Genomic DNA, 27,575 nt, shown 5'->3' with positions numbered 1-27,575 from the left:
ACTCTATCTCACTTGCATGCTACTACATGCTCTCTCTTTCTCTCTCTCTCACACACACACACACATTACATTCACATACATAACATACATACACACACATATTTATCCCATAGCACGAACGTCATTCGCGACAACAAAGCTGCTTCGAAATAAACTGCGACTTCAGTGTTACAGTGACCGTGAGAGTGTAAAGTGTTCGTGGTTGGAAAGAAACTAAAAGAGAACAGGTAAGGATTTATCATTTTAGTTATAACGATCATATAAGTAAATAAATATAGGTTTGCTTGTATTATAGATATCTCGATATGAAAAGTCTAAAGGCAATATAATTTCTAAAAGTATTCTCCTTTGATAACCATATTCGTTGCCGCAATATTGTGATACGAATCTTCTATAAGGGATTCCTTCGTGTCTACGTATTTCTCGAGGTCGTTCAGAAAGAAGCACCTCGTGATTCTTCAATGTCACGAACATTTTTCTGAAATGACGACGTGAGAAAAAATGAAATTAAAAAGCGTGGTCTGTGAAATAGTGCGAGGAAAAGAAGGAAGAAAAAAAAAAAACAAGTCATAGAAAAGATGGGATTACGAGCGAGAAATAAGATGTGAAATAAACTTTTCATAAAGAAAGTGAGGTTAGATTCGATCAACGTTGAAAGCACACGGGTACGAAATTTTAGAAAGTAGTTTTTGGAACGTCTACTTTACAAAATTATATACCAAAAGGCCAATCAGAAGTTTTCTAAGGCCAGTTTATCTATTCTTTTTGCAAACATGAGAAATTCTCATTCGCGACGACGCATAACGTATATTTTAGAGAAACATTCTATATTTTATACATTCGAATATTTTAAAAAGAAGTAAGGAGAAAAATTTTTCACTTTTTCTTCATTGAATATTTTTCCCTTGTCTTTTTTTTTTTTTTCTCTTCCCTCGGCATTAAAAATCTCGCCTCGTTAAAATTTTAACGATGATATAATATATAAATGCGTATGTAATTATTTTCAAAATAATTTACAATTTATGATGAAATTTCTTGATGTATAACTTTTCAAAGTTCCAATATTCACGAGTCATCTACATTTCATTAAAGTAATTCATAGGCGCCACGTTTTTTTTTTAATTAAAATAGAAACCAAGTTTCTTAGAAAAGAATCTTATATACGCATACATACATAAATACATATATACATATATATACATACACATGCACACGTTTGTATTACTTTTCTCATATGTTAGTAAAGATAAGAAAGAATGTTTACGTAAAGTTTATCTCGGATTTATCGTAAGAGAAAAAATTGAAGCTATATTTCATCAAAAACTATTGTATAGCTATAACTATCAAAAATATCAAAATTCATAGCAACGATTTCAAGCGTCATGTTGTTATAAATCGAATGTTGTTTCTTTTTTTTTTTTTTTTTTTTTTTTTTGAAACCTGGGAAAAAGTTCATGTATATATACCGATATAAATGAAATATATACGTATATAAATAAAATGTTTACTTGTGATTAAATAACAAATATTATTTGGTAATAATTCTTCGTAATAAAATATATCATAAAAATAATGACTTCTTTTTTTTTTCTTTGTTTTTTTTTTCCTTTTTTTTTTTTTTTTTTCTTTCTTTCAGAAAATGTTCAACGCAGGAAGTCTCAGTGTCTTATTAACAGGACTATTGGTCATTGTCGTCATACAGGATGTTTCGTCGTATTCAAGTATGTATTCATTAAAATCTTATATTTAACGCTTCTGTATATTTCTTCTTACTCGTTATCTCGATTGTGTTTTCCTTTCCTGCTGATATCACGAGTAACATAATAAAAAGGAAACCATTTTATCAAAGGTAAAAAGGTCAACGAGATTATGAAAGCGGAGCCAAAGGAAGCTCAACTTTCGTTCAGTTCAAGAATTGATAAAAGCTATATGAGAAGAAAAAAAAAAAAAGAAATAAATAGTCTCTGTTTTATAATTATAGCATGGAAAAAATAATAAATAAAATAACAAAGGTTTTTATCTCAACGACGTTGCCTCATTATTAAGCTCTAAATGGTCGGTATCTTAAAGTTTCAACTTGTATAAAATATGCATTGGTACAGCGTTTAACTATTGCATGAAAAAAAAAAAAAAAAATATATATATATATATATAAAAATGAAAGAACAAAGATTACTTTTTTAATAACGTTGACTCATTACAAAGCTCCAAATGGTCAGTATCTCGGAGGTTGAACATGTATAAAATATGCATTAGTATAACGTGTAACTATTGTATGTAAAAAAAGAAATATATATATATATATATATATATATATAAAGAAACAAAGATTGTTAACTTAATCACGTTGACTCATTACAAAGCTTCTAAAATTTCAAATGTCTAGTACCTTAATGATTCAACATGCATGGAATATGCATTAAAATAGGATGTAATCCCATTGCATCGGTACAATTTATTGGTTTCTTTTTGAATTAACGTGAATACTCGTAAGAGATAGAAAATCGAATAGAATCTAACCGCGACCTTTCCCATCTTTCTCTTGATAATTGAAAATCAATGGGGATTCTTAAGCAACGACGCAACCACGGTTGAAATAGAGTTACAATTATATCAATGGATAGGCGTGGCCAATTTAAAGCCCCCCACTCCCTCCCCTTCTAAAAATGCAGGAAGATGGTAGTTTTATCCGAACGAATTTACGTTACGGTAAATAGAAAGGAGTGAAACGACTAATTACATTTACATGATTACTTACAATTACGATCTTGAATCCCTTGACAATTTATCAAATTGTATTCCACCTTAAAGGTTCTATTGTATCGTCATTTGAAATATTTTCAACGTGTGTACAATAAGTGTTTACAATATTTATCAATTGAATTTATTTATTTCGTAAATTATATTTGAACTTTATTATAATCACGTTAATATTATGCAGTCACGATAATTATATCTTTTAAAAAAAAATCAATGGGGTTTCTATAATTTTAATAAAAAAATTTCTTTCCTACACGATCTTTTCTTTATATCGACTGAATAAATATTTATATATCATACATATATATATATATATATATATATCATTTCAGAATACGGAAGAAGCTGCAAGGATATTGGATGTAGGAGTGATGAAGTCTGCGTGATGGCCGAGGATCCTTGTACGGATTACTCAGATAAATGTGGTCGTTATCCAACTTGCAAGAAAATGAACGACAGAGGTAAGCTGAAAAGAAAACTTATTTAAAATACCATTTAACGTTTTATTATATTTAATTGATATTATTAGAAGCAATTGCATTTATAAATTAAATTAATTCGAATAGAAATAAAACCATTGAAAATCGTTTCGATTAAAAAGGGATTTAGTATAATAAAAACATACGTACACATGTCGCGTTAGTATTATTTTAATTTGTAAAACGAAATATAGAATACCTGACAATTTATTTTGTTTTTTTTTTCTTCGACACTTTAAAAAAAAAAAAAAAATCGATATATATATATATATAAATGCTTTTAATCTAATCGTAAGATTTACAATATCAAAATTAAAATATTAAAGATAGAAATTATTATTGAATCTATAGAATTTTATAAAATTAACGTGTACGATAATTTTTTGACGAAATATTGAATTTCTTTCTTTACGCGTTGCTTTCGAATATTTGGATAAATTTAAAGTCTGAAATGTAATATATACCTATCTACGTTAAAAAGACAGATCTACGAAGTTTGTAATTATAGCCGATAATGATATTATATCTTTCATGAGAATTAATGACACTTGTGCATGATATTACATATGCATGAGATCGTGCGCATGTTTTAACTTTGTTAATGCGATCCTTCTATCTCTTTCTCTCTCTCTCTCTCTCTCTCTCTCTCTCTCTCTCTCTCTCTCTCTCTCTCTCTCTTTCTCGCTTTCTCTCTTTATGGAGTATCATTAACCTGGCAACTCATCTCCGCCAAAGTATGACAAACTTCTTTCGACGTAATGCTTACACTACGACCGGATGAGTAACAATATATTCATCGATAGTTATCGATGAAAATATGGGGGATTATAAAAAATTAATACTTCTCCGAATGATATTAAATATTGATGTTACTTTAAAATGATGCCGCTTTATAATATTTTCCTACAGAGACCAGTTGTGCGAGTATCATTTGTAATGAAAATGATTACTGCAGAAATGAAAATGGCATGCCGAAATGCGTAAGAAAGGTAGCATCAAACGGTGGGTATTAACACGGCAAAACGATAAGTTCTTTTTATTTTATTAATAAACCATCGGAATCATTAATCGAAAATCATTAAAGCACATTAATATATGCCAATATAATATCTTGCACAATAATTTTAATCCTTTGCACTTTAAGATATTTTGAAGGCTGAGGTTTTTTTGGGAAAAATTGAAAAATTAAGACAAAACGATGAATGAATAAATGATTAAAAAAAAAATATGTTTAAAAGCTTTTAATGTTATTCGTTTATTGTCTTAATTTATTATAAAAATTATGAATAGATTATACGTTAAAGTGCGAAGGGTTCATTTTTAACGCTTGCTTTTTTTTCCTTTTTCTCTTTTTTTTTTTTTTTTTTTCAATTTCATTATCACTGCAATATTTTTATTACTAATTATTGCATGCTCAGTACGCGTTTGTAGTATTATAGACGTTGTAATTTTTTTGGAAGATAAAAAATAGATACGACCGATGTAGGTAGTTCACGTAAATAATTAACATTATCTTATTATTATTTCCATGCAAATTTTCAATTAATGTTAATTTTATAGATATCGCAATTTTAAAACTGAAATTCGTATCGAACCAAAATTATTATACTTTTGGTATGAAACGATTCTCGTTGCGAATAGCTTCACTTTTTTGTATAAATTTTTTATCAATCCATCAAGCCGTCCAGGCGGTAGGATGAATGGATACACACATATATATATATACATATATATATATATATATGTGTGTGTGTATACATATATTTAGATTTTTATATGAAACGTGAAGATTCAAAAGGATTTTCGGATATCTTTCTTAAAGTTCGTCTGTTACATATTTCGATATATCAAAAGCATGAGGAACTCCCTATACGGTCGTGCCTAAAAATCGTTTGAATTATTTAACAGAGCTCTGATATCCAAATAATAAAATAGAGCCGCTATTTATTCGGTCAATATTGTCAAAATTTTGGATCAGTATTTTAAATAAATGGTCAGTATTAATAATAAAGTATCAGTACGTAATATATGCATGATTAATGTTACATCGGTCAATCCATGACATAATAATTATTTATACTGATCAAAATATTCGTATAATACTGATCATTTATTTTACAAAATATTTATCATTGATTAATAAAAATACTGATTCAAATAAATAAAAATGATAAAATAGGGAATATGTAAAGGACAAATAAATCGGTGGTATTGCACTTTTCCTGAATTAGACCAAGTAGTTACAAATTATCATCCATGATCATAACTTGATTTTGTATTACGAAAAAAGAAAAAAAAAGTAAGATATTTCAGTAATATTTAAACCTAGCATGTGTATGAACTTTCCTTAATATATTCCATTTTAATTCATAAATACCCTTTCAGTTGATCCATTTAACCCTTCGAGCAGTACGAACGTACATTTACGTTTTGAATTATGCACCGATCTAGTACTGCTGTTAATTTACATCTAGTCCTTAATATTTTAACACATCTACTCGTTTATATACACTTGTTGTATATAGTTCAATAACACTATGAAAGCTCATTGCTCAAAGGATTAAAACATCATAACGTGGTTTGTTAATAATTAAGAGTAGTATAGTTTGCACCAAAACTCAAATAAGATTTTACTTAGTATTAGAGAGTTTTTCAAGTACCAGGAGTAAATTCAAAAAATGTTCTTTTTTTTTTTCTTTTTTCTTTTTTCTTTTTTCTTAACGTTACTACATAAAAATCAATTTTATTTCGAATAATTTGAGAATGTGAAAAGACGCATATTTTATATCACGTTTTGTTTTAAACACGATATATTATTAGATTGAAATTTACTACAGGTACTTAGAAAAATATCCTATATAGAAGCAAAAAAAAAAACGAACGAAAAAAAGAGTACTTTTCAGGATTCGAATCGGCTGGTGTCGATATTGTGAATGGTCAACACGTCAGCAGTAGCGATACTAACAAACATACGAATACCAACACGAATCCGTTTGCTAACGCGAATGCACCACCAGCGCCCGCTGATCCTATACCCGGGGGAAATGGTTATCAAGTAAACTCTGGTACCAATCTAGGTTATCCTTCTTATCCAAGCAATGTAGGCACTTCGAATAGCAACCATGGTTATCCACCATATCCGTCAACGAATCGAGGAAATCAACCGCAAACTGATAACCTTGGTTATCCTCCATATCCAACTATGAACAGAATGCCGCAACCTGGTCAAGGATATCCTGGTCAAGGTTATCCTCCATATCCAGGACAATCTGGATATCCGCAAACAGGCTATCCACAACAACAGTATCCTAATGGTCAACGATATCCAGTAGGACAATATTCTGGATATCAGAATTATCCGAATCAGAATCATCGTGGATATGCTTATAATTCAAATTCTCCATATCATAAAAATGGTAGCATCGGACAATCTGCATCTTTAACGACCGTTTGCTTGATTAGCTTAGCCTTGATATTTTTCAATCGGTCGTGATTATGAAATGATTTTGTTTTTTTTTTTTTCTTTTTTTTTCTTTTTTTCTCTTTCATCCCTAACTATTAAACGGTGCATTGCTATACTCGATTCAAAAATAAATTTATATAACGTTATAAATGTATTTTATAAAGCATATCTATGCAAAATAATTTCGCGTAAATTTTAAACGGATTCATTTCCTTAATGCTTTTAATAAAATAACAAATTCGATTAAGATAGAAATAGACGAAATAGTTTGCGAAGTTTCTATTTAAATGCAACATGTACCTGATGGCGTATAATTATTTTTATGTTAGAAACTTGCTATATAGTTTAATTTATATACCATGACAATTTCAATGTGCAGTCTTTACAAATGTGGTCGTAATGTCTACCGTCCAATTGCTTTATTAAATGATTGCTGGCAATGCACAGTGCCTTCGTATGTGACGCATATATCTATATGTATACATTCATAAGAAAACTATTTATATGTATATACATAGATGATCAATACTCCTATACATATAATGGCTGATAAATTGATATATATATATATGTATAATAAAATATCCTCTAATAGGAATTAAAATAATATTCTTATAGCGATTGTTAATATTTAATATTAATGAATCTATTTTTATTGATATTTATTGCGATTATTCTATACAAATCATGTGTATTTTAGATAATTCTTTAAAGATATGTATAAAAATCAAGTGTTAATATGACAAATTTTATCTGCTTTGCCTATAATTTCATCTTGTATATTGCAACATTTTTCAAAATTTTTTAATTATATATATATATTTTTTTTTCTCTATACTAATATTAATTTAATTTATGTAATTTATGATATGCATATAAATAAAGAAGAAATTTAGAACTGTCCAAATATCAATCTTAAATAAGATGTATTCATCTGGATCGGACATATCCTTGATTTGACCTAAACAAAACATTAACATCATATCCTTGCAAATGTAAAAAACATAAAACATATTTACTTTATATTACATCAACAGCATGCAGTTTTAACTAACTGTAACCAAACAATTTAACATGAAAACATCAATTGATTTAAAGGACCTTCTGGAAAGCATCTAATTATATATATATATATATATACTTTCTTTTTTACTTTTGACATGATATTTTAATATAGCAATAAATTTGTTGATTATCGATCTACGATTTGACAGTACCATATCCAATACCACCAACACCACCACCAAGAGCATATGGACCTGGCAGATCATCTGGACGTTCTGGATCCAGAAATACTATCGGTGATAATTCTATCTGGAATCGATTGTTTGGAGATGATCGTAATCGTGGATCTAATGGCCGTTCGAGTGGCAGATCTAATTCTCAACGCACAAGAGACGATTATTATAATACTCACGCTTCCACTGATAATCGTGGCAATAGAGTCTGGACTTTCTCTGGTTAAGATATAATTTCTCAACTAAAACAATTTCTTCTTTCTTAAATTCTTATATTGCTTTCTTCAGTTATAAAAGAGTATATTATTTTCTTTATAAATATTATTCTAATTTCTTTTTGCTTCTTTATTATGAACATGCAATATATATATACATATCTTATTTTTAATGTAATCATATTTACGCAATATATTATTCATAAATAGTAATAACAGAAATTATGAATATCTATGAAGTACCATCTGTAATGAAAAATAAAAACTTTTCATTTCTCTATATGCCATCTTTAAATATTATTATACACAATTTTTTCTGTTAACTTAAAACTTACGTTTTTTTTAAATGTAAAAAAATTTCATAAAAGGTATTGTCATAAATTTTATTTATATACAAATACTCTATTCAGAATGATTGACATTTATAATAATTTATTTGATTTACAACATTTTATACGTGCAATTCACATGAAGCTGTAAATTTATTATCATATATTAGAGTATAATATAAAGAGGAACTTTTAATATGTATGAAAAATATAGTCTATTAATCCTATCTTTTAAGAATTACATTTGATTTATTTGAAATTACGCATGTAAATTGTAAATCCTAAATGATATAATACAAACATGCTTTATAGCTTCTTTTTTACCTAAAAATTTCTAGAATTCATATATATAAGATATTATTATGCAGTTGTAGCATCAATACAGAATAAAAATACTAAATTCTATTATAAGCTCTTAAGTTCTGAATTTTTTAAATAATGGATGTTTATTAGCTGTTGAAGAACTTGGTGCTTTTTTATATTCATAATAAACAGCATCATCTGCTCCTGATAATGATGTCATATTTCCTGCTTTCATTGTAACTGATCGTACACCTTCCCCAGGAATTCTTTCCTCATCTGCATCCATATCACTGGCTGTAAGAACTTGTTGCAACAACTGACCTTGTTCTTCTCGTACGCTATACATTAAATCTGGCTCATCGTCCATACCTGCCAACTTAGTAATAACTTTATAAGCATAACCTTGATTAACAAGAAATCTTTGACGTTTTCTTGAATAGTTCATTTCCATAGTATCTTGTGATACTAATGTATAAAAGAAGGCATTATATTCTTCTGCAATTGCGCCTTTTTTAGCTCTCAATATACGTCCCAAACGTTGAGCTTCTTGACGTCGGGAACCACCATGTGAAGAAATTTGAATTAATACATTTGCTTCTGGTAAGTCAAAAGAAGTATCAGCTACTTTACTGACAAATATCGTATTTACTTTTGTATTAAATTTAAAATTTTGCAATATCTGTATACGTTCATTTTGACTAGTTGGTCCATAAATATAGGGTTTATTCATTTTAATAGCATAATGTTTTAATGCAAATACGTTGTCTGAGAAGACAATTGTTTTATCGCCACGTCTTTCATGATATCTAATCAAATATTGACAACTTCTAAACTTATTTGGATTCATTACATACAATAACAATTTTCTATTTATTTTACATCCTAGATATTCCCTATAAAATTCAGGTGTCATGGGACACCATACTTCAGCACACTGAACTCTGGCAATGAATCCTCGTTTTTGTAGTTCCAACCAGTTGGCTTCATATAATTTAGGGCCAATTAAAAAATTCAAATCTGCAATTTTATCATCCTCTCGCAATAATGTAGCTGTTAATCCTAATTTACAATGAGACTGTACAATTGTTAATACTCTTCGAAACATCTTAGCAGGAATTGTATGTACTTCATCCAAAACCATAATTCCCCATTCCTGTTCTTGTAGCCATCGCATAGTTTGTTCGGCCTCCCACGAACGTTTCTGCGTATGTGTTATCATAGAATATGTAGTAATTAAAATACCACAACCCATAGGCTTATCTTTTGCTTCGCTAGTAAATCGACAGATCATAGAATCATCAGCAGTAGACCACATTTTAAATTGCTGTTTCCATTGTTCTACGGATACTCCAGAATTACAAAGTACCAAAGCGCGCTTTCGTACTGTACAACAAGCTGTTACACCGACTAAACTTTTTCCTGCGCCACATGGTAATACTATTACACCTGATCTAGCACGTCCATTGCCAAACATTTTACGTAAACTTTTCTCTTGATAAGGCCTCAAAACTGCAGATGGTTTTAAATCAATATTTATATCAGGATTAACATTGTCATTGCGAAAATCATATTCTGCCAATAACGGATATTCCAATTCTATACATCTCTTTTGTATAACTTCAATTTTTTCTTGATTTACTTCAAAACTAACAGTTTTTAATTCTTGTTCTTCTTCTTCGTCTTCATCTTCTTTATCAATTTTTTCATAAAATGTAGTTATATCCTCTGGAATAGCAGCCGTTTCTGACGGCGTTTGATCAACTTTGGTTTCAGGAGCAGTTTGTTTAGCAGTAACTGCTTGAGCACTTGGCAATGGCTTTGCGCCAAATTTTATATTCTTTACTTTATTTTGAATATTTGTTGTCACTTCATCCTTTTCTAAATCATCTACATTTTTTCTTAATCTACATTGCTGTATAACAGGATCCTTCAAAAGTGTTTGTAATACTTCTGGGAATGGAGATTCCACAAAATATTTATTACGTTTTAATACAAGCTTTACTTTCCCATATGATAATGTACATAATTTTATAAATTCTATAATACCATTAGGTATACTCGTTTTACTCAATCTTTTCAAATATTCTATTATATCATGAGTTTGAAGACCCACACTAACAGCAGCATACAAAGAATATGCCGTTAATTTATATTCGTGAATATGTTCTGGTCGACAAACGGGCTCTGATATTGCTATCAAAAAGTCATGGGCGTGTTTATAAACAGGCGAAAATGATTCAAGAAAAATATGTCCATTTGGAGCTACCCATAATGGTCTAGATTCACAATCGGCTTTCAATGTCATTTGCGAACGATAATCTTTTGCACCAAATTCATCTTCTAATACAGTTTCATCTTGTTTTTCTATATCAGTTTTGGCAGCGTCTGGAATACCCTCTGTTTCTACAACATCAGTAGAATCATCATCCACGCATTCTTCATGATCTTCTTTCCTTTTTTTCCATTTGCCTCTGTCATTATCTTTTTTGAAACGTTTTGGTGGTGCCATTCTTTAAAAAATCCAAATTCCAACAGTCACATTAATAAGATCAAAAGCAAACAGAACTGACCTCACTAACTGATCTGCCATAAAATTAATCAGTGTTTAAAAAGGCTGTTTTACAGATAAACATTGAAGACACTAGCGCCCTCGAATTACTTCTACTGCCATCTTTCGTTGGAAAATTGCAATTACAGTAAAACAATTCTCAGCTGTATTTTCCAATTCCATTTAGACGTTGACACCCTTACAAAGGATGCAATGAATATCGTAGCGCTTAATGAATTTTTAAAATCTTAAAAAGAAAGACAAGTGTCATTGATCAATTGATAAATGAAAATGAAGCGTTCAAAAAGTGAAATAATAAATGCTACGGTCGAATCGTATTTAAAACGACGTCATTATCAAGTAAAATTTTTGGTTAAATAGATCCCTTCGAAATTACTATCACTTATAAATATTGTAACATAACCCTAATTATTTGTTTATTTACATAGCAAGCTGGTGAATTTCTTTGCAAATCCGATCAGTCAATTTGCCAAACTGGCGATGAAATGACTCTTAGTGCAACAGTTAAGTGGGGTATATCCAGGGATAATTCAATTGTCTTTAGTGCTATTACAATTGATACAGCTGCTGCAGATCAAGCATATGAAAGGTTTCCCTTTTTTTTTTTTTTTTTACTTCTTTTTCGTTATTTGTTTAATAATTATGTAAAAGCATTGTTACAAAGTTGAATGATCTGTTTATATAATTTTCAAATATAACGTTAGTTTAAAGCATTTGCAAAATAATTCAAATTACTTAGAGAGCAAATATATAATTAGTATTTTCTATCTCTTTATATTTACATGAGTTAGATTAGACATAAATTAGTTTTTTTTTTTTTTTTTTTTTTTTTTTTTTTTTTTTTTTTTTTTTTTAACCAAACACTTCTGAGTGTATATATATATATATATATATATATGTATATATATATATATATATATATATATATATATATATGTATGTATATATTTTTTCAGACTAAAGATGTGGGTAAATGTTATACTTAATGATAAATTGAAAACAGAGCTGAAAGGTCTTTTGTATCCAGTATTTTGCCATCTTTATTTAGAGATGTTACATGCTGGAAATAAACAAGCTGCAGTACAGTTTTTAAAATCTCATCAAGGTGAATTTATTAGTGAAACGGAAAAGAGTTTTTTAGAAGAACTTTCCAGTGTCTTTTCTATACAAGATATTGAATTAAGACCATTAGTAAATGCATTTAGAACTAGAAAATATAAAGTGGATATGTCAGATGTAGCTCATATATGCCTTCAACAATTTCTTAAAAAACATGGACATATAACATTAATGCAGGTAATGTAACCTTTTTGAATTAATACATTAAAATTAAAATTATAATCATATTTGTATTATTAAACTTTTATAATAAATATTTAAATATTAAAAGATATGCTCCTAAGATATTAATCTTCTTAAAGTAATACAATATAGCATATAAATCTAATAATATTTAATTATTTTCTGCAGATAATAAATACACATGTCACTATAATTAAAAAGGTAGATTCTATTCCAATGGATACTGATTCAAATGAAAGTAGAGGACAGCGTTCTGAGATTGGAATTAATGGACATGTCGAGCAACCATGTGGAACTGGAGTTGATCGTGAAATGCGAGAACTGCAAGAAGCTATACGACTGATACAAAATAATGCTTGGCAGCCATTACGCATGTTTACCGTAAACAATGCTATTGAAAAGTAAGTTTATACGATATATCTAATATATAGCAATCACCAAGCACAATGTATTAATTTTTCTTTATTAAATCATAAAAAATATGAACAGTACATTAGTTTATGGTCAAATATTATAGTTAATAAATATTACAGATATTAAATATCACTATTTTTTTTTTTTTTTTTAAATATATATTTTCTAATTTTCAGTGCAAGCTGCGGTATGGTGGCATCCAATTTAGATAAAGTTGCCGTAGGATTTAGCACTGCTGAAATAAGATTATGGGGTACAAGTGAGACAGTACTAGTTAAACCAGATTTTAGAGAACCATCTATTTCACTTGCTCGTAGCGTTCCACCTTGGAACAAATTCAGTGAAAACAATCTCTTTAGAGACGAAGCAGGAGCAATAGTATTAAGGGGACATACTGATGTAATACATGACATGCGATTTATTCCAAATGCAGATCTTCTTTTAACAGTATCTAGCGATAAAAATATGCGAGTATGGAGATTGCACGATTATACTTGTGCTGCTATATATAAGTATGTATAGCTCCCTTAATTACTGTATTTGTGTTCTGTCTATAATATAATAACGAATTTGTGCACTTTGGACGATATGACCTGCTTTATTAATAATTTATTCATAATTTATTAATAATCCTTAAAAAAGAAAATACTTTCAGATTCATCTTATATATTTGAACTCAACGTTGCAAGGTTGTAACGTATGATTATAAAATTGTCCTTGCAAATGATTAAAAAATGATGAGAAAAAATCAATAAGTAAGTAGCATAGCATAATTTAAACAATATTATTATGAAATTGATTCATGATCAATTTATTTACATATTTACATTTTGACTATTTTCGCATGTAATTATCACTGAGTACCTTATTGCTAGTGCACAGAATTATCATAACGTATAATTATAAAAACAAGTTGAAAACACGCTTCTTTATTATTGAAAATGTTAAAATACACATTTTTCTTTGTATTAAAAATGAGCTTCATTATTTATTATACAATTGAAAATAGCAAATATTAAACAGGTCATGAAATTCAAATGCTCAAATTCGGCAATAATTTATATATTGTACATTATGTTTGATATAACTTATTCAAAAATATATTTATTAGGAATAAATAAAATTTCTTTTTTCTAGTGGACACAACTATCCTATATGGTGCATGGATACTAGTATATTTAATTTGTATATAGCAACTGGATCTCATGATAGAACAGCAAAATTGTGGTCTTTAGATAGAAAATTCCCATTAAGAATATTTGCAGGACATTTTTTAGACGTAAATGTGTGTACAAATTTTGTCAATATTATTATTATTATTATTATTATTATTATTATTATTATTATTATTATTATTATTATTATCATATATCACCAAAGAAAGAATATTTCTTGTAAAATAATAATAATATCATTTCCAGAGCATAAAGTTTCATCCAAATGCTCGGTATTTAGCAACAGGATCAGCGGACAAAACAGTCAGATTGTGGGATAAAGATGATGCAAATTTATTAAGAGTATACGTTGGTGCTCAATCGACTATTTATAGTTTAGCTTTTAGTCCAGATGGAAAATATTTAGCTGCTGCCGGTAAAAATATTTATAACAAAAAGGCATTATAATTATATTTTATGCCTATATATTATTTTTAAATTTCTATTTTATTTATTTTATGTAGGAGATGATAAGTCTATTGCAATTTGGGATTTAGCAACTAATTCATTATTGACTGAACTTAAAGGTCATCAAGATACAGTCATGAATGTAGATTGGAGTTTAGATGGACAGTATATTGCTAGCGCCAGTGCCGATGGCATAGTTCGTTTATGGTCCACGCAAGATAATATTTTAGTTTCTAATAAGTAAGTGGAATCACAATATAACTGTTATACATTAAAGATATAAATATTGATAAATTCATTCTTTCGCAGTGGATCAAAGACGTCATCCAATAAAACAGAAAATTTTCATACATATTCAACATATTGCTCAAGCATACTTTCCCTTCGATATTATGAAAAGAACAATTCATTAATTTGTATTGGAACTACATAAAAAATATAATATTTTAATAATAACTAAATAAAATGACAATATATGTTTCGATTATGTTAAATGATATAATTTGCTTTTTTAATACATATATGGAAGATTATCTTTGGCTTCGTAATATGTCAATAATTACAGAAATGTAAAGGTGGTAAGTAACGAAAGTCGAACTAAATTTCATGTCTGTGAAAAAAAAATATCATGAAAAATATGATTCTCATTAAGTCCTTATAATAATTATATTCAATAGGAGTTACTTTTAATAACTTTTATAATTATTATATAATATTAAGCGAATATACATATTATTTATCTATGTAATCCTATAGGAAAAAATGATCAGATCTATTTTTTCTTTTCTTAAATTTCTTCATTCTTATTATATATGTTGTGTGATGTGTTGTTTGTATAGTATATATAGACTAATTAGATTAAGTTTATATATTAGTTGGACCGGAAAGTAATGTCGCTTTCTTAAATTAAATTCAAACGAATAAATTTTTAACAAGTTTTTATTTTTAATCAATAATGTAATCACCTTCGTTATCAACAACCTTTTGCCATCTAATGTGCAAATTTTCAATGCCAGACCGATAAAAATCAATTGGTTTTTGAGTAAAATAACTCGAGATGGCATTTTCGACATCACCCAAATTTTCAAATTTTTTGCCACTAAGAAAATGTTGTAGCGATCGGAATAAATGGAAATGCGAGGGTGCGATATCGGGGGAGTATAGTGGGTGAGGCAGTACCTCCCACCCCAATTCATTAATTTTTTCCAAGGTTCGTCTTGTACAGTGCGTGTCTTGCAGAATAACGCCTTTTTTGTTGACAATTGCCGGATACTTTTCGATTAAAGATTGATTCACTCGATCCAATTGTTCACAATAAAGATCTGCATTAACAGTTTGTCCAGGTTTCAGCATTTCAAAATGAACAATTCCGCATATACTCCACCAAACACACAGAAGCGCCTTTTTGGGATGTAAAGCCGGCTTCGCAGTACTTCTTGGTGATTCATTTGAAAAGAGCCGCTGCCTTTTGCGTTTTGAATTATCATATAGGACCCATTTTTCGTCTCCAGTGATCAAGCGATCAAAAAACGGTTCTGTATGGTGCCGTTGAAGCAATACTTTGCATGTGATGGATCGATTGGCTTTGTTCTCTTCGGGCAGATTATGGGGGACCCAAACACCTGCTCTGCTTATTTTTCCAATCTGCTGCAAATGTTCTTGGATGGTCGACCAAGGTTGATTAAGGGTGTTTGAGAGTTCCTCGATTGTCTGACATGGATTTGCTTCCACTTCTGCCCTTAGCATGTCGTTGTCTAATGTTATTGGTCTTCCTGATCGATAGGAATTAAAGAGATCAAAATTACCGGATCTGAACTTAGAGAACCATCTTTGACATTTACGAACGTCTAATGCACTTGGATAAACATCGCAAATGTTTTTGGTCGCAACTATTGCGTTACTACCCTTGCGAAACTCAAAAAGCATACAATGTCGGATGTGCTCTTCTGGTATTGGGCTGGTCATTTCACCCCAAATTGCAAAAAAAAGTCTAATATTTAATTATTTAGAAGTGAACAAGTCACAATAACCTTAAAATGTCTTTGACACGACTTCAAAGTACACAATGAGCTGACAAATGACAATCAAATGCGCAGAAACGACATTACTTTTCGGTCCCCCTAATATGATACCACGTGACAAATACGTCATCTTTATTCGTTCCCTTATTGGCTAATCATAAAACCACGCATGCGTGTATGTAGCATATATATATATGTATATTCATACTTTGGTTAAAAGAGCGCTAGCAATGTGTAAACATTCATTTACCCTACCTGTGGATTGGCGACACTGGTATTCACACGCGTGCGCGCTGTCAGCATGATCAACATGACTGTTGAAATATGTTTATGGCGAGTATTAAATGAGTGGACGTGTAATTATATATAATTTGCAGTAAATTGTTATATTTTGTTAACATATAAAGGTATATAAATATATCCTTAATAATATATCGTTTATTTGGTCATTTTCTCAAGTGACAGAATTGTACGGGGAAAAAGAAAACAAAAAAGAAAGAAAAAGAAAAAACAACAAAAATTATATTCTATTTTAACCTTGCTTGTAAAAAAAAAGTTAGTACGAGAAAAAAATTCGAAAATTCCTTTCTGTAAATTAATGATATGATTCTAACTTATAATTATTGGCTAATATTGCCATAAAAGTGAGTAAAATTGATAATTGTTTAATTAAGTTTTTTAATGGCATTAAATAAAAACTTCACCATCTAGTCTTCTCTTGTATAATATAATTTAACGCGATTATAGTTCATATACATATACATATATACATATATATATATATATATACATATATATATATATATATATATATATATATATAACTTAATTAACAATTGTAGAAAATTTCTTTGCAACTATAGTTTTTAATAATTCGTTGTTATCAAGTGTTATTAAAACAAATTACAGAAATTTTACAACAAGGGATGTTGGTCTAATAAGCAGAAGTCAAAATGTATAGCTTTGAAGGAGATTATAGACGTAAACCGCAACAAAATTTATCTGGTGCTAGTAAAAGAGATGAGAAAGCAATTTTCCTACAGCATGCACAATTGGAACGTTTAAAGCGACAACAACAACGTATAAGGCATGATGCTGCTGTAAAAATACAAGCTCATATTCGTAGCTTTGTAATTAGGAAGATTAATCGCATGCACATGAGATCTGAATTTGATAAAGTACAGCAAGCAGTTGGACAAAGAGGTCTAAATTTGGAAGAATTAGTATCTCAAAGTCGGAAATTATTATTTTTTTACAATCGCACATTGGATGCAAATAGGCTTATTTTGATATTACAACAATATCTCAAAAATCAACAGGAAATTAAATTAAGATGTTTACACTCTGTTGAATGGTTATGGAGGTTACGGTAAGTTTATTATTATACATAAAATAAAAGATTTTTGTATATTTTTGATATGAACAAACAAACAAACAAACAAATAAATTGTTAATAAAATATGCCATACTTTTATTTCTATTACTTGTACATTTACATTTTAATTATAGTAAAAAAAAAAAAAAAAAAAAAAAAAAAAAAAAAAAAAAAAAAAGAAAAAAAATTAAATTATTTGTAAAATATATATTTTTAATTATTATAGATGGATTCTTCGTATCTGTATGCAATATAATTCAGAAATATCAATTGGTGGAGCATATTCATTGGCTATCCCTTTAAGAGCAATGGAAGTATTTACGGATGAAGATGTTACAGAGAAAATGTTTCATAAAAATAATAATTTATATTTTGAGAATATATTTATTTATCTAATAAAACATAGATATTTTGAACAATTACGAACTTTAATAGATGAAAAAGTTCCACCTATGTTACAATCATCTTCTAATGCTCCAACACCAATATCCAAATGCTTGCTAAATATGCTACTGAGACCTTTACAGTTAGTTTCTTTTTTGGAACAAAGAAATGGACATTATATATTAATTTTACAAGAATTTTGTAAAAACATATTATCACAAAAATTATCAAGTGCTATAAAAATGTTTATTATACCTGCTCTAGCAGAATTTTCAGAATTTCCATATATACAATTGATTAATTGTATTAATCAATCAGGAATAGAACCAACATTAAGTTTATTATATTCGATTTTGTCTTTAGAATCCAAGCAAGTCAGTAAGTATTCAAATTATTTTATAATAATAATTGTTAAATTTAATAAAAATATATTAATTATGCATTTTTTTATTAATATAGCGTTATCCAAGTTCAAAACCACTCCGATCAGTTATCTTCAGATTCTTGCTTCGATGAGTTCTGCCATTATACCTGCTGAAATAATCACCGATGAACATATAGAAGATATGGAAGATTCGGATAGTGAATATAACACTAATATGCTTGATCTTGAAGAAGGCGATACGTTACAAGAGTGTATCGACATGCTTAATGAACAGCAGCATGTGTATCGAATACTTCAAATACTTGATCAAGGTCAGGATCTTATTATACTACAATCATTGTGTGAACTATGCCATAACTTATTAATTCATAATAAGCTAGCTACACACAAGTACAAGCTATTATACATGCTTGCCTTTAAACCTGAATTTTTAAAATATTTATGGACAGCATTGTTGTCAGTGTATCAAACATCTGTATTCGGAGGAGCTGCTCCATTACTGCAAGTTATTTCACGTGGTATACCTCTTTCTGCAGAGGATTCAAAAAAAATAGTTCCATTGCTAGATGTGTTTTGCTCATTGTTTTCTTTACTTATTGCAACATTACATGATTCAGAATTTTTTATTCAAGAATCAGATCAAATATCAAATGATAATATTCAACAGGCTATGCCATTCACTACGACAGAATTAGTGACATTATCTATTCACTTGAAAGAAGTATGTTTGGGTTTGGTTGAACTTGCTTTTCCCGATACAAGACCAACTATTGGAGAAGATTATAAAAATGCTTTGGGTTCATCATGTACAATACGAACACCTTTAATAACACACATAAGGACGCATTTGTTTAAAGTTACCGTTGGTCTATTACGTCAATTACATACGAGAAATTTAAGAAGACCATTTTGTCCACCAGATCATTGGATTACATCAAACATTGTTATTCCTGTAGATAAGCCACAAGACTTTACATTTCGTAGACGTAGACTTAGAGGCTATGTACCGTTTCAAGGACTGAGAGGTTTAACGCGTGAAGACCTGAAAGAAGGTCCACCTTTGTCAGCAAAAGAAGTTCGAACTTTAACATTACTTCGTGAGATGCCTTTTGTTATACCGTTCAATGATCGTGTTGTAGTATTTCAGTCATTAATTTATCATGATAAAAAAGAGCAACAAGGTGAGTTTACTCACTTTGCCCAAAAACCATCAATCCAAATAACTGTAAGAAGAAATTATTTGTATGAAGATGCATTTGAAAAATTATCACCAGAAAATGAGCCAGAATTAAGATTAAAAATGCGCGTTCAATTCGTCAATACAGCTGGATTAGAAGAATCTGGTGTCGATGGTGGAGGATTGTTTAGAGAATTCTTATCAGAATTATTGAAAACAAGTTTTGATCCTAATAGAGGATTTTTTAAACATACAAAAGACAATATGCTGTATCCAAATCCAACAGTACATTTGTTAATGGATGATTTCCCAAAACATTACTATTTTATTGGTAGAATTCTTGGAAAAGCTTTATATGAAAATTTATTAGTAGAGCTCCCATTTGCAGAATTTTTCTTATCAAAAATCGTTGGACTACAATCTGACGTTGATGCTCATCACTTAGCTTCTTTGGATCCAATCATGTATACAAATCTTTTATCCTTAAAAAGTTATAAGGGAGATGTTACTGATCTTGAATTGGATTTTACCGTACTATCCGATGAATTGGGAGAGAAAAGAATAGACGAATTAAAGCCAAGCGGTGCTAATATTCCTGTTACTAATCATAATCGTATCGAATACATACATCTAATGGCAGATTATAAATTGAACAAACAAATTAGAGCACAATGCTATGCATTTAAGCAAGGTATTGGCAGTGTAGTTCCCTTAGAATGGTTACAAATGTTTAATAACAAAGAACTTCAAGTATTAATATCAGGAGCGCAAATTCCTGTAGATGTAAATGATTTAAAATTACATACAAATTATACCGGTGGATATACACCTGATCATCCAACTATCACTGCCTTTTGGAAAGTTGTAAATGAATTTAATGATCAACAAAAAAGTAAGCTGTTGAAATTTGTTACAAGCTGTAGCAGGCCACCACTTTTAGGATTTAAGGTATTACATTATTATTTATAATTATTAATAAAATATAATTATTACGATTCACTTTTTATTTTATTATAAATATAGATATATAGATTATATTATCTATATTTTTTTTTTTTTTTTTTTTTTTTTTTTTTTTTTTTTTTTGATTTTAGGAACTTGATCCACCCTTCTGTATCCAACATGCTGGCAGTGTAGACCGCTTGCCAACTTCTAGTACCTGCATGAATCTTCTAAAACTTCCTGACTTTCCTAATGAAAAAACATTACGTGAAAAGCTTCTATATGCAATAGAAGCTGGTGCAGGATTTGAACTCAGCTAAAGCTGTATTTTGAAAGTAATTTTACAAGTTGCAACAAAAATATTGATGTGTATGCACAATATAGTATAGCTATTATGTGTAATCTATAAATAATTGGAATCATATTGATGTATTTTGTTAATGGGTGCAGTTTAAAAGTCTGCTCAAAAATTTGTTTACTGGATGCTTCATATGTATCATACATATATTGTTTTAGAAATAGATAATGGATCCTGAGATGTAAGTATTAATACAAAGTCAACAAACTTACATTAATAATAAGTAGGAAGAGGTATAAAAATTAATTAAGGAAGGCACTAAATATGTAACACTGTTAGGAGGGGCCAACTATCTAGTTAGTGTTTGTTGTCTAATAATTTGTCTAACTATGATGAAAATTGCTACTGATATCAATTGACAAGTAATACTATTTATATTAACATGACGGATCTATTGCAGTAATGTATATGTATGCTACATAAAACATTATACAATAATTACAAAATACAGATTTCTATTTCCGTCAATATACTCAAGAAATGATTGAAATTGTGTGGTCTAAAGTGGTACTTGTCATATAAACGATCTACCTATACGTTTTGCTAGAAAATACCTCTGATCTAAGCGACATTGCGGAATTCACTTAGAGTGAATTACTTTAACATAATACTTCGAGTAACTATTTCATGTAAACATTGCGCCAATAGCATGTATATCGGAGAATAATGAATTTACAAGAAGATTTATTTACTTATTTTTTTTCTGTTTTTTCTTTTTTTTTCTTTTTTTTTTCTTTTTTGTATCTTCAATGTATCAAACAATTTTTGCATTAACGAATAAAAGAAATGAAAAGTTACTCAAAGTAATTTAAATAAGTCTTCGCTCTCTGTGCGTACGTATTTGTCAATTTTTCTGCCCATGGCCTACAATTGTAAATTGTGTATATTTTCATGTTTTATATTTACGATGAATGTTTATAAACCATTTATTCAGTGTAAATAAAATAACTTAAAACTTTGTTTCTGTCGTGCACTTTATAAATAAATATCATCATTATAATTCAATGAATTATCGATTGTTAAGGCACAGAAAAAAGACAATAATATTAAAATAATCATAAATATTATTCTATATCATATTTATATATAACAGTAATACGTATAATTATACGTTAAAGAATATTTACATTGTTTAATGCTGTTATATCAAACATAACAGGTTACATCCTATTGTTAATGTGATCGGGCGATTTCTGAAAAAAATTCTAAGATATCCTGAGTCGTAAATTCAAGTGTCACCATGCTGTCTGGATAACAACGTTGCACTGATTCTTCAATGTATATGTATTGGGCGATGAATTCACCTTGCATTTCACGCCAAACGACCTGTGTAATAAAGATATTAATTTCATCAATATAAAATTTACAATAATATAATATAATATATAAAAGATTTCTAATTGAAAATAATACCTGTAATAAATTTTCTTCTTCGCAAAGATGTTTCTCAACCTTACGGTACAAATTTTCTAAGCCTTTTTTTACTTCTCGGGCAGGATATTCCTTTATAACTCGTCGAAGTTCTTGTTTACTAAAAGCCATTTGATAACAGATTTCTGATTCTTTTACACCAGCTCCAACTTTTGCTTGTACGCCCTCAAAAAAGAGCTACAAATTTTATCATTATTGAATTGTGTCTTTTTAAAACTCAATTACATCATATGTCACATGTAGCATACATACATATACATATATATATATATATATATATACACATGCAATATGTCAAGTTTAGATGTATACAATACATTTAATTATTTCTTAGACTATCAAAGATACGATAAAATTTGATTCATAGGAGTAAGTACAATGATGTATTTGATTTTCTTTTTTTTTTTTACGTTTCTTGTAACATTTAGTAAATAAATCATGAAAAGTGTACGTATATCTTGTTATGTATTATAGGATAGAGTTAATATAACTGTACTGTCTACCATTTAAAAAAGATGAAGATAACGTAAAAATTTTGACGAATATAATGACTTTATAAAAAGAAAAAGATCCAATTACATCACCGTGCTTATCCTTTTAGGATAAACAACTTTTATTTAATAAAAAATTTGTTCGTATCTTTGTTAGACTAATAAATAATTACATGTACACATTTAAGTCGGACATATATTAATACATATAGCGTAATTTTTATAAAATAAACACACATATACATAAAACTAACATTAAGTTTTTCAAGAGGTCTACCAAAATATTGTATCACATATGCACGAAGTGCTTCCTGATATCTTTGTTTCGCTTCCTTGCGTTCTTGATCTAATACTGAGATTTTTACTTGTGATAAAAGATCATACATATGATGGAAGTTTTCTGGAATAAAGAATAATTTGGATTCCTGATGTAAAAAAGAAAAGAAAAGAGAAATAAAAAAAAAAAAAAAAAAAAGAATAAATAAATAAAAGTAAGTTTAAAAAACTTACAAAATATAGACATTAATTTCTTACCCATTTTTATGACCTCAGGTGGTGTTTTATGATGTTCTTTACTATGAATAACAATAGCTTCAAATATTGTGCTAACTAATTTGGTATACCATTTTTCTAAATCAACCTTTCTATCAGAATGTTTGAAAATTTTTTCAGCTGTTTTTGCAAAAAGTCCAAAATTTGCAACGTATGGCAATATACCGCATTTATGTCGTCGATTAACTTTAGTATCTGTTAAAATTGATAGTTGCTGTGCTTGCATAAATTTATCAAAAGCCCTTTTTACTTGAATTAAGGCAGATGCAAAAGTCATTGATAAGAATGATCCAGTATCTTGAGCCGACATAACGTGCTGTGACAAACGAACTAAGACATACATACACCAACTGAAAATAATGTCTAAATGTTATATGTTTAATACATAAAAATGGCATTCTATATTGTAATATAAAATTTATAAAATAATTTGTAATATTGTTCTTATAAATTTTAATTTTAATTTTATATAAAAATACTCACAAACTATCAACTTTGTCTAAAAAGGCAATAAAGTTATTTAATTCTGTTTCCAGAGATGGAAATATAGCTGACATTGTACCACGCACTTCTTCATTTACTTGCCGTTCTAATTTTTTACTTGCTGTTGAAGTTACTGAGCCAGGACTTGCAGCACCATTATTTACACATTCTGTTTCTTCCATTTCATTGCTCTAATGAAATGATTTAAGATATGTATATTAAAATTTAATTGATAATGTAAAATAATATTATAATCATACATAATATGTCTTACATTTGAAGGTGTAAGAACCGAATCTAATTGAAGAAATGAAATACAAAAAGCCTGTTCTGCAAGGCATACCGGTTGCATCTGAGATAATACACAATCTAATACAGAATCTAAGAAACGGCCTTCGCTTATAGGCGGCCAAATTTCTGCACTAAGAAGACACATGGGTGCTGGATTAATTAAGTCTTCAGCTTTTTGTCCACTAGATTTCGAAGCATGAACTAAAAGGGTAATATTAATAACAATTCCATTATATAATAAATAATAAATCAAAGATGTTAAAGCTGCAGTTTTTTTTTTTTTTTTTATACCTTGTAGTCGTTTGCTGATGAGTTTATTTTTTGCTATTTCAAAAAAATGTTTTAAATCTCTCTTGTACAATTTACTCATTGTATCTCTATATACTTTAGCAAGCTGCAAGAAAGCTTTATTATCTAAAGCTCTCAATAATTGCATTAATTCAGTATATGGTTCTAATTCATGATGAACAGCTTCATGTGTTGGAAGAATTAACTCTGAAGAAGTTATATTTTCTCCGGTATCATTACCCTATAAAAACAAAAAAAAAAAAAAAAAAAAAATATATATATATATATATATATATAGGAACAGTTTACATATGTTATAAAATATAAATATTATCAATACAATAGGAAAATAAAGAATGTTTTCATGAAAATTCAAAGAAAGTGGTACGTACCAAATGTATAAAAAGATTGTTCAAATGTCTGGCAACGATAACAGAAAATTTTGTTTTAAGTTTCTCTAGACGCTTTTTCTGTTCTGTTACTGCACTTAATTTATCAAGACCAAGTGGTAAAGGGGCTGTCATTGCTTTCAAGAGTGCTGCCCCTGCAAGACTAAGTTCTTCCCGTCCACCTGGAAGCTCGGCTTCATTTAAAATACGATGATAATTCGCAGGTATATCAAGCTGTGACTATAATAATAAATAAGAAAAAATATTTCAAAAAAAGAAAAAAACAAAACAAAACAAAACAAAGCTACAATTAAGGATTTATACTCATATAATTATATTTTCACTTATATACATACAATTGCTGCACTTAATTGTTCTAATAAGAAACTAGCATTATTGTTAGCTGTATGTATCGCTTGATTCTTTTGTCCAACCCGTGCCATAACTTCTCTGATTCTACCAAGTGCCTCATCATAAGCAGCAAGACGAGCTTCAACTATAGAAGCTTCTTCTACAGCAGCTTCAATACTTTTCATTAATTGTGCCACTTGAGGCTCAGAACCTAAGACTAACCGTACATTTTCCTATAAACATATATATATATATACATCATGGCTTGTATAATAATGATAAAGCATTAAAGAGTAATAATATTGTTAGATTATTAATGATAGAATTTATGTAAATATGAAATTCATCAAAAGATTCATTGTTCTAATTATAATCAATAAAATACTAATGACATATTACCCCATCAAGAATGGATAGATCTTTGGAAAGTGTTTCCATAAAGAGTTCAGCATTTGAAACGGCATAATCACAGCCTTCTATTAATTGTTTCAAATCACAAGCTTCTTTTTCTGTAATAGGCTGATAATCCGATGAACTGGGTGGTATTAAAAGTTCTGGAATATAATCCATCACGTCTTACGAATTTATTGTTTCTCACTGAACATCATCAAACTAAATATGCATATGGCATATACAATGCGCGCGCAATAACGTAATAAATTCGTAAAACTATATATCTTTTATATAAAAGAAATGTGTAATAAGAATTATAACTATTAGATGTTAGTATTGCAAAATTGTTTACTTCCTCGTTTTACGTATATTTTGTTACTATATTTTATTTTGGGTGAATTCTCATGTGTCACGATACGTCATGATTTTTGGCGCGAATTTTCAAGATAACATATTGAATATAATTTAGATACATTTAATATTGATTAGATAGGACGACTAATATCAAGTGGTTAACAATATAAGCTAGTAAATCACTTGTTTAACATTAAAAAATTTAATTTTAATTCAATGCATGATCATTAAACAAAAATATTCAAATTTAAGTCAACTGCATGTAAGAGTTACAAACAAAAAATTAGTAAATCAATGATTTCGATAGTTAAACTATTTCTCATATTCTATAATAATAGATTAATAATAATGCATTTCCATAAACAAGAAAAAAATGGTTACGTTAGAAAAATAAAATCATTTTAATTTACAATTCCAATACTTTAATATTATTATTTCAAGATAGTTGGCCTTGTGTAATATACACATAGTCTAATATAAACATAAAAGCGCTTTTTCTAATCCTAAACGAACATTGCGTTAGTTCTTCTTTGAATTTCGACGAGTGAGCACCGAAGCTCTTTCTTTCTAAACGCGAAAACTTATAAATTAATAATTTCGATAATTTTATGATTGTTTAAACAATATTTAATGCACACGGAGTGCAACGAACTAATATTTACACAATAATACATTTGTTTAAAAGTACGAAGATCCTAACGCGCTAGAAACAAAAATTTTAATTTAAAATTCTAGTATTTAAAAATTTTCATCTCGGCATAATCGGCCTTGTGTAATATAAAAATAAACGCGCTTTTTCTAATCTTAAACGATCACCGCGTTAGTTCTTTTTTGGATTTCCACGAGTGAGCATCGAAGCTCTCTCATCCTAAACGCGTAAACTAATAAATTAATACTTTCGATAATATATAATTATTTAAACATTCATTATGGTACACGGAGTACAACAAATTAATATTTAAACAATAGTGCATTCGTTTAAACAATACGAAGATCCTAACACGCTAGAAACAAATATTTTAATTTACAATTCCAGTACTTTAAAATTTTTATTTCGAGATAATCGGCCATGTGTAATATAAACATAAAAAGACCTTTTATTAACTTTGACGATCTGCGAGTTAGTTTTCTTTTGCACTTCAACCAGTGTACATTGGTTCTCTCTAGTTCTGATCGCAACAACTTATAAATTAATAATTTCGGTAATTTCTAAATT

The 27,575-nt window shown here is 28.8% G+C and overlaps 6 protein-coding genes across 12 annotated transcripts; 3 read left to right on the top strand and 3 right to left on the bottom strand.

Annotated features, from left to right (window-relative positions):
- Positions 1–148: 148 nt before the first annotated feature.
- On the top strand, positions 149–8,435 carry LOC124954862 (calcium-binding protein P-like). 4 transcript variants are annotated; one of them, XM_047508452.1, is made up of 7 exons: positions 182–227; positions 296–665; positions 1,637–1,721; positions 3,093–3,221; positions 4,149–4,241; positions 6,143–6,655; positions 7,917–8,435. In XM_047508452.1, the coding sequence occupies exons 3-7, from the start codon at positions 1,640–1,642 to the stop codon at positions 8,165–8,167; spliced, it is 1,068 nt and encodes a 355-aa protein (XP_047364408.1). In that variant the 5' UTR covers positions 182–227; positions 296–665; positions 1,637–1,639; the 3' UTR covers positions 8,168–8,435. The 4 variants fall into 4 exon arrangements, with proteins under 4 accessions (XP_047364407.1, XP_047364409.1, XP_047364410.1 ...); XM_047508451.1 differs by lacking the exon at positions 296–665 and having other exon boundaries at positions 149–227; XM_047508453.1 differs by lacking the exon at positions 296–665 and having other exon boundaries at positions 161–227; positions 6,143–6,567.
- On the bottom strand, positions 6,744–11,446 carry LOC124954858 (general transcription and DNA repair factor IIH helicase subunit XPB). The gene has a single exon (XM_047508430.1). It carries the CDS (start codon positions 11,294–11,296, stop codon positions 8,900–8,902), a length of 2,397 nt encoding a protein of 798 aa, XP_047364386.1. The 5' UTR covers positions 11,297–11,446; the 3' UTR covers positions 6,744–8,899.
- On the top strand, positions 11,388–15,191 carry LOC124954860 (TAF5-like RNA polymerase II p300/CBP-associated factor-associated factor 65 kDa subunit 5L). Of its 2 annotated transcripts, none has more exons than XM_047508434.1 (9): positions 11,388–11,695; positions 11,785–11,945; positions 12,313–12,652; positions 12,827–13,059; positions 13,249–13,584; positions 14,210–14,357; positions 14,494–14,662; positions 14,751–14,934; positions 15,004–15,191. In XM_047508434.1, exons 1-9 carry the CDS (start codon positions 11,621–11,623, stop codon positions 15,125–15,127), a joined length of 1,770 nt encoding a protein of 589 aa, XP_047364390.1. In that variant the 5' UTR covers positions 11,388–11,620; the 3' UTR covers positions 15,128–15,191. The 2 variants fall into 2 exon arrangements, with proteins under 2 accessions (XP_047364390.1, XP_047364391.1); XM_047508435.1 differs by having other exon boundaries at positions 11,646–11,695; positions 11,785–11,859.
- On the bottom strand, positions 13,101–16,799 carry LOC124954864 (histone-lysine N-methyltransferase SETMAR-like). Its single transcript, XM_047508455.1, has one exon. The coding sequence runs from the start codon at positions 16,657–16,659 to the stop codon at positions 15,640–15,642; it is 1,020 nt and encodes a 339-aa protein (XP_047364411.1). The 5' UTR covers positions 16,660–16,799; the 3' UTR covers positions 13,101–15,639.
- Positions 16,722–23,739, top strand: LOC124954856 (ubiquitin-protein ligase E3C). Of its 3 annotated transcripts, none has more exons than XM_047508429.1 (5): positions 16,722–17,048; positions 17,625–18,084; positions 18,317–18,852; positions 18,934–20,984; positions 21,131–23,739. In XM_047508429.1, exons 2-5 carry the CDS (start codon positions 17,669–17,671, stop codon positions 21,296–21,298), a joined length of 3,171 nt encoding a protein of 1,056 aa, XP_047364385.1. In that variant the 5' UTR covers positions 16,722–17,048; positions 17,625–17,668; the 3' UTR covers positions 21,299–23,739. The 3 variants fall into 3 exon arrangements, with proteins under 3 accessions (XP_047364385.1, XP_047364384.1, XP_047364383.1); XM_047508428.1 differs by having other exon boundaries at positions 16,723–17,122; XM_047508427.1 differs by having other exon boundaries at positions 16,724–17,359.
- Positions 22,383–26,391, bottom strand: LOC124954859 (exocyst complex component 1). The gene is made up of 10 exons (XM_047508431.1): positions 26,012–26,391; positions 25,618–25,845; positions 25,265–25,501; positions 24,876–25,113; positions 24,568–24,785; positions 24,294–24,484; positions 23,793–24,160; positions 23,513–23,658; positions 22,750–22,944; positions 22,383–22,662 (listed from the first exon to the last, which is right to left on the bottom strand). Exons 1-10 carry the CDS (start codon positions 26,180–26,182, stop codon positions 22,510–22,512), a joined length of 2,145 nt encoding a protein of 714 aa, XP_047364387.1. The 5' UTR covers positions 26,183–26,391; the 3' UTR covers positions 22,383–22,509.
- Positions 26,392–27,575: the final 1,184 nt, after the last annotated feature.

This window comes from Vespa velutina, chromosome 16 (assembly GCF_912470025.1).
Source record: "Vespa velutina chromosome 16, iVesVel2.1, whole genome shotgun sequence".
Classification (NCBI taxonomy): Eukaryota; Metazoa; Arthropoda; class Insecta; order Hymenoptera; family Vespidae; genus Vespa; species Vespa velutina.
The sequence above is the reverse complement of the archived record's forward strand: the minus strand, read 5'-3'. Positions and strand labels throughout refer to the sequence as shown.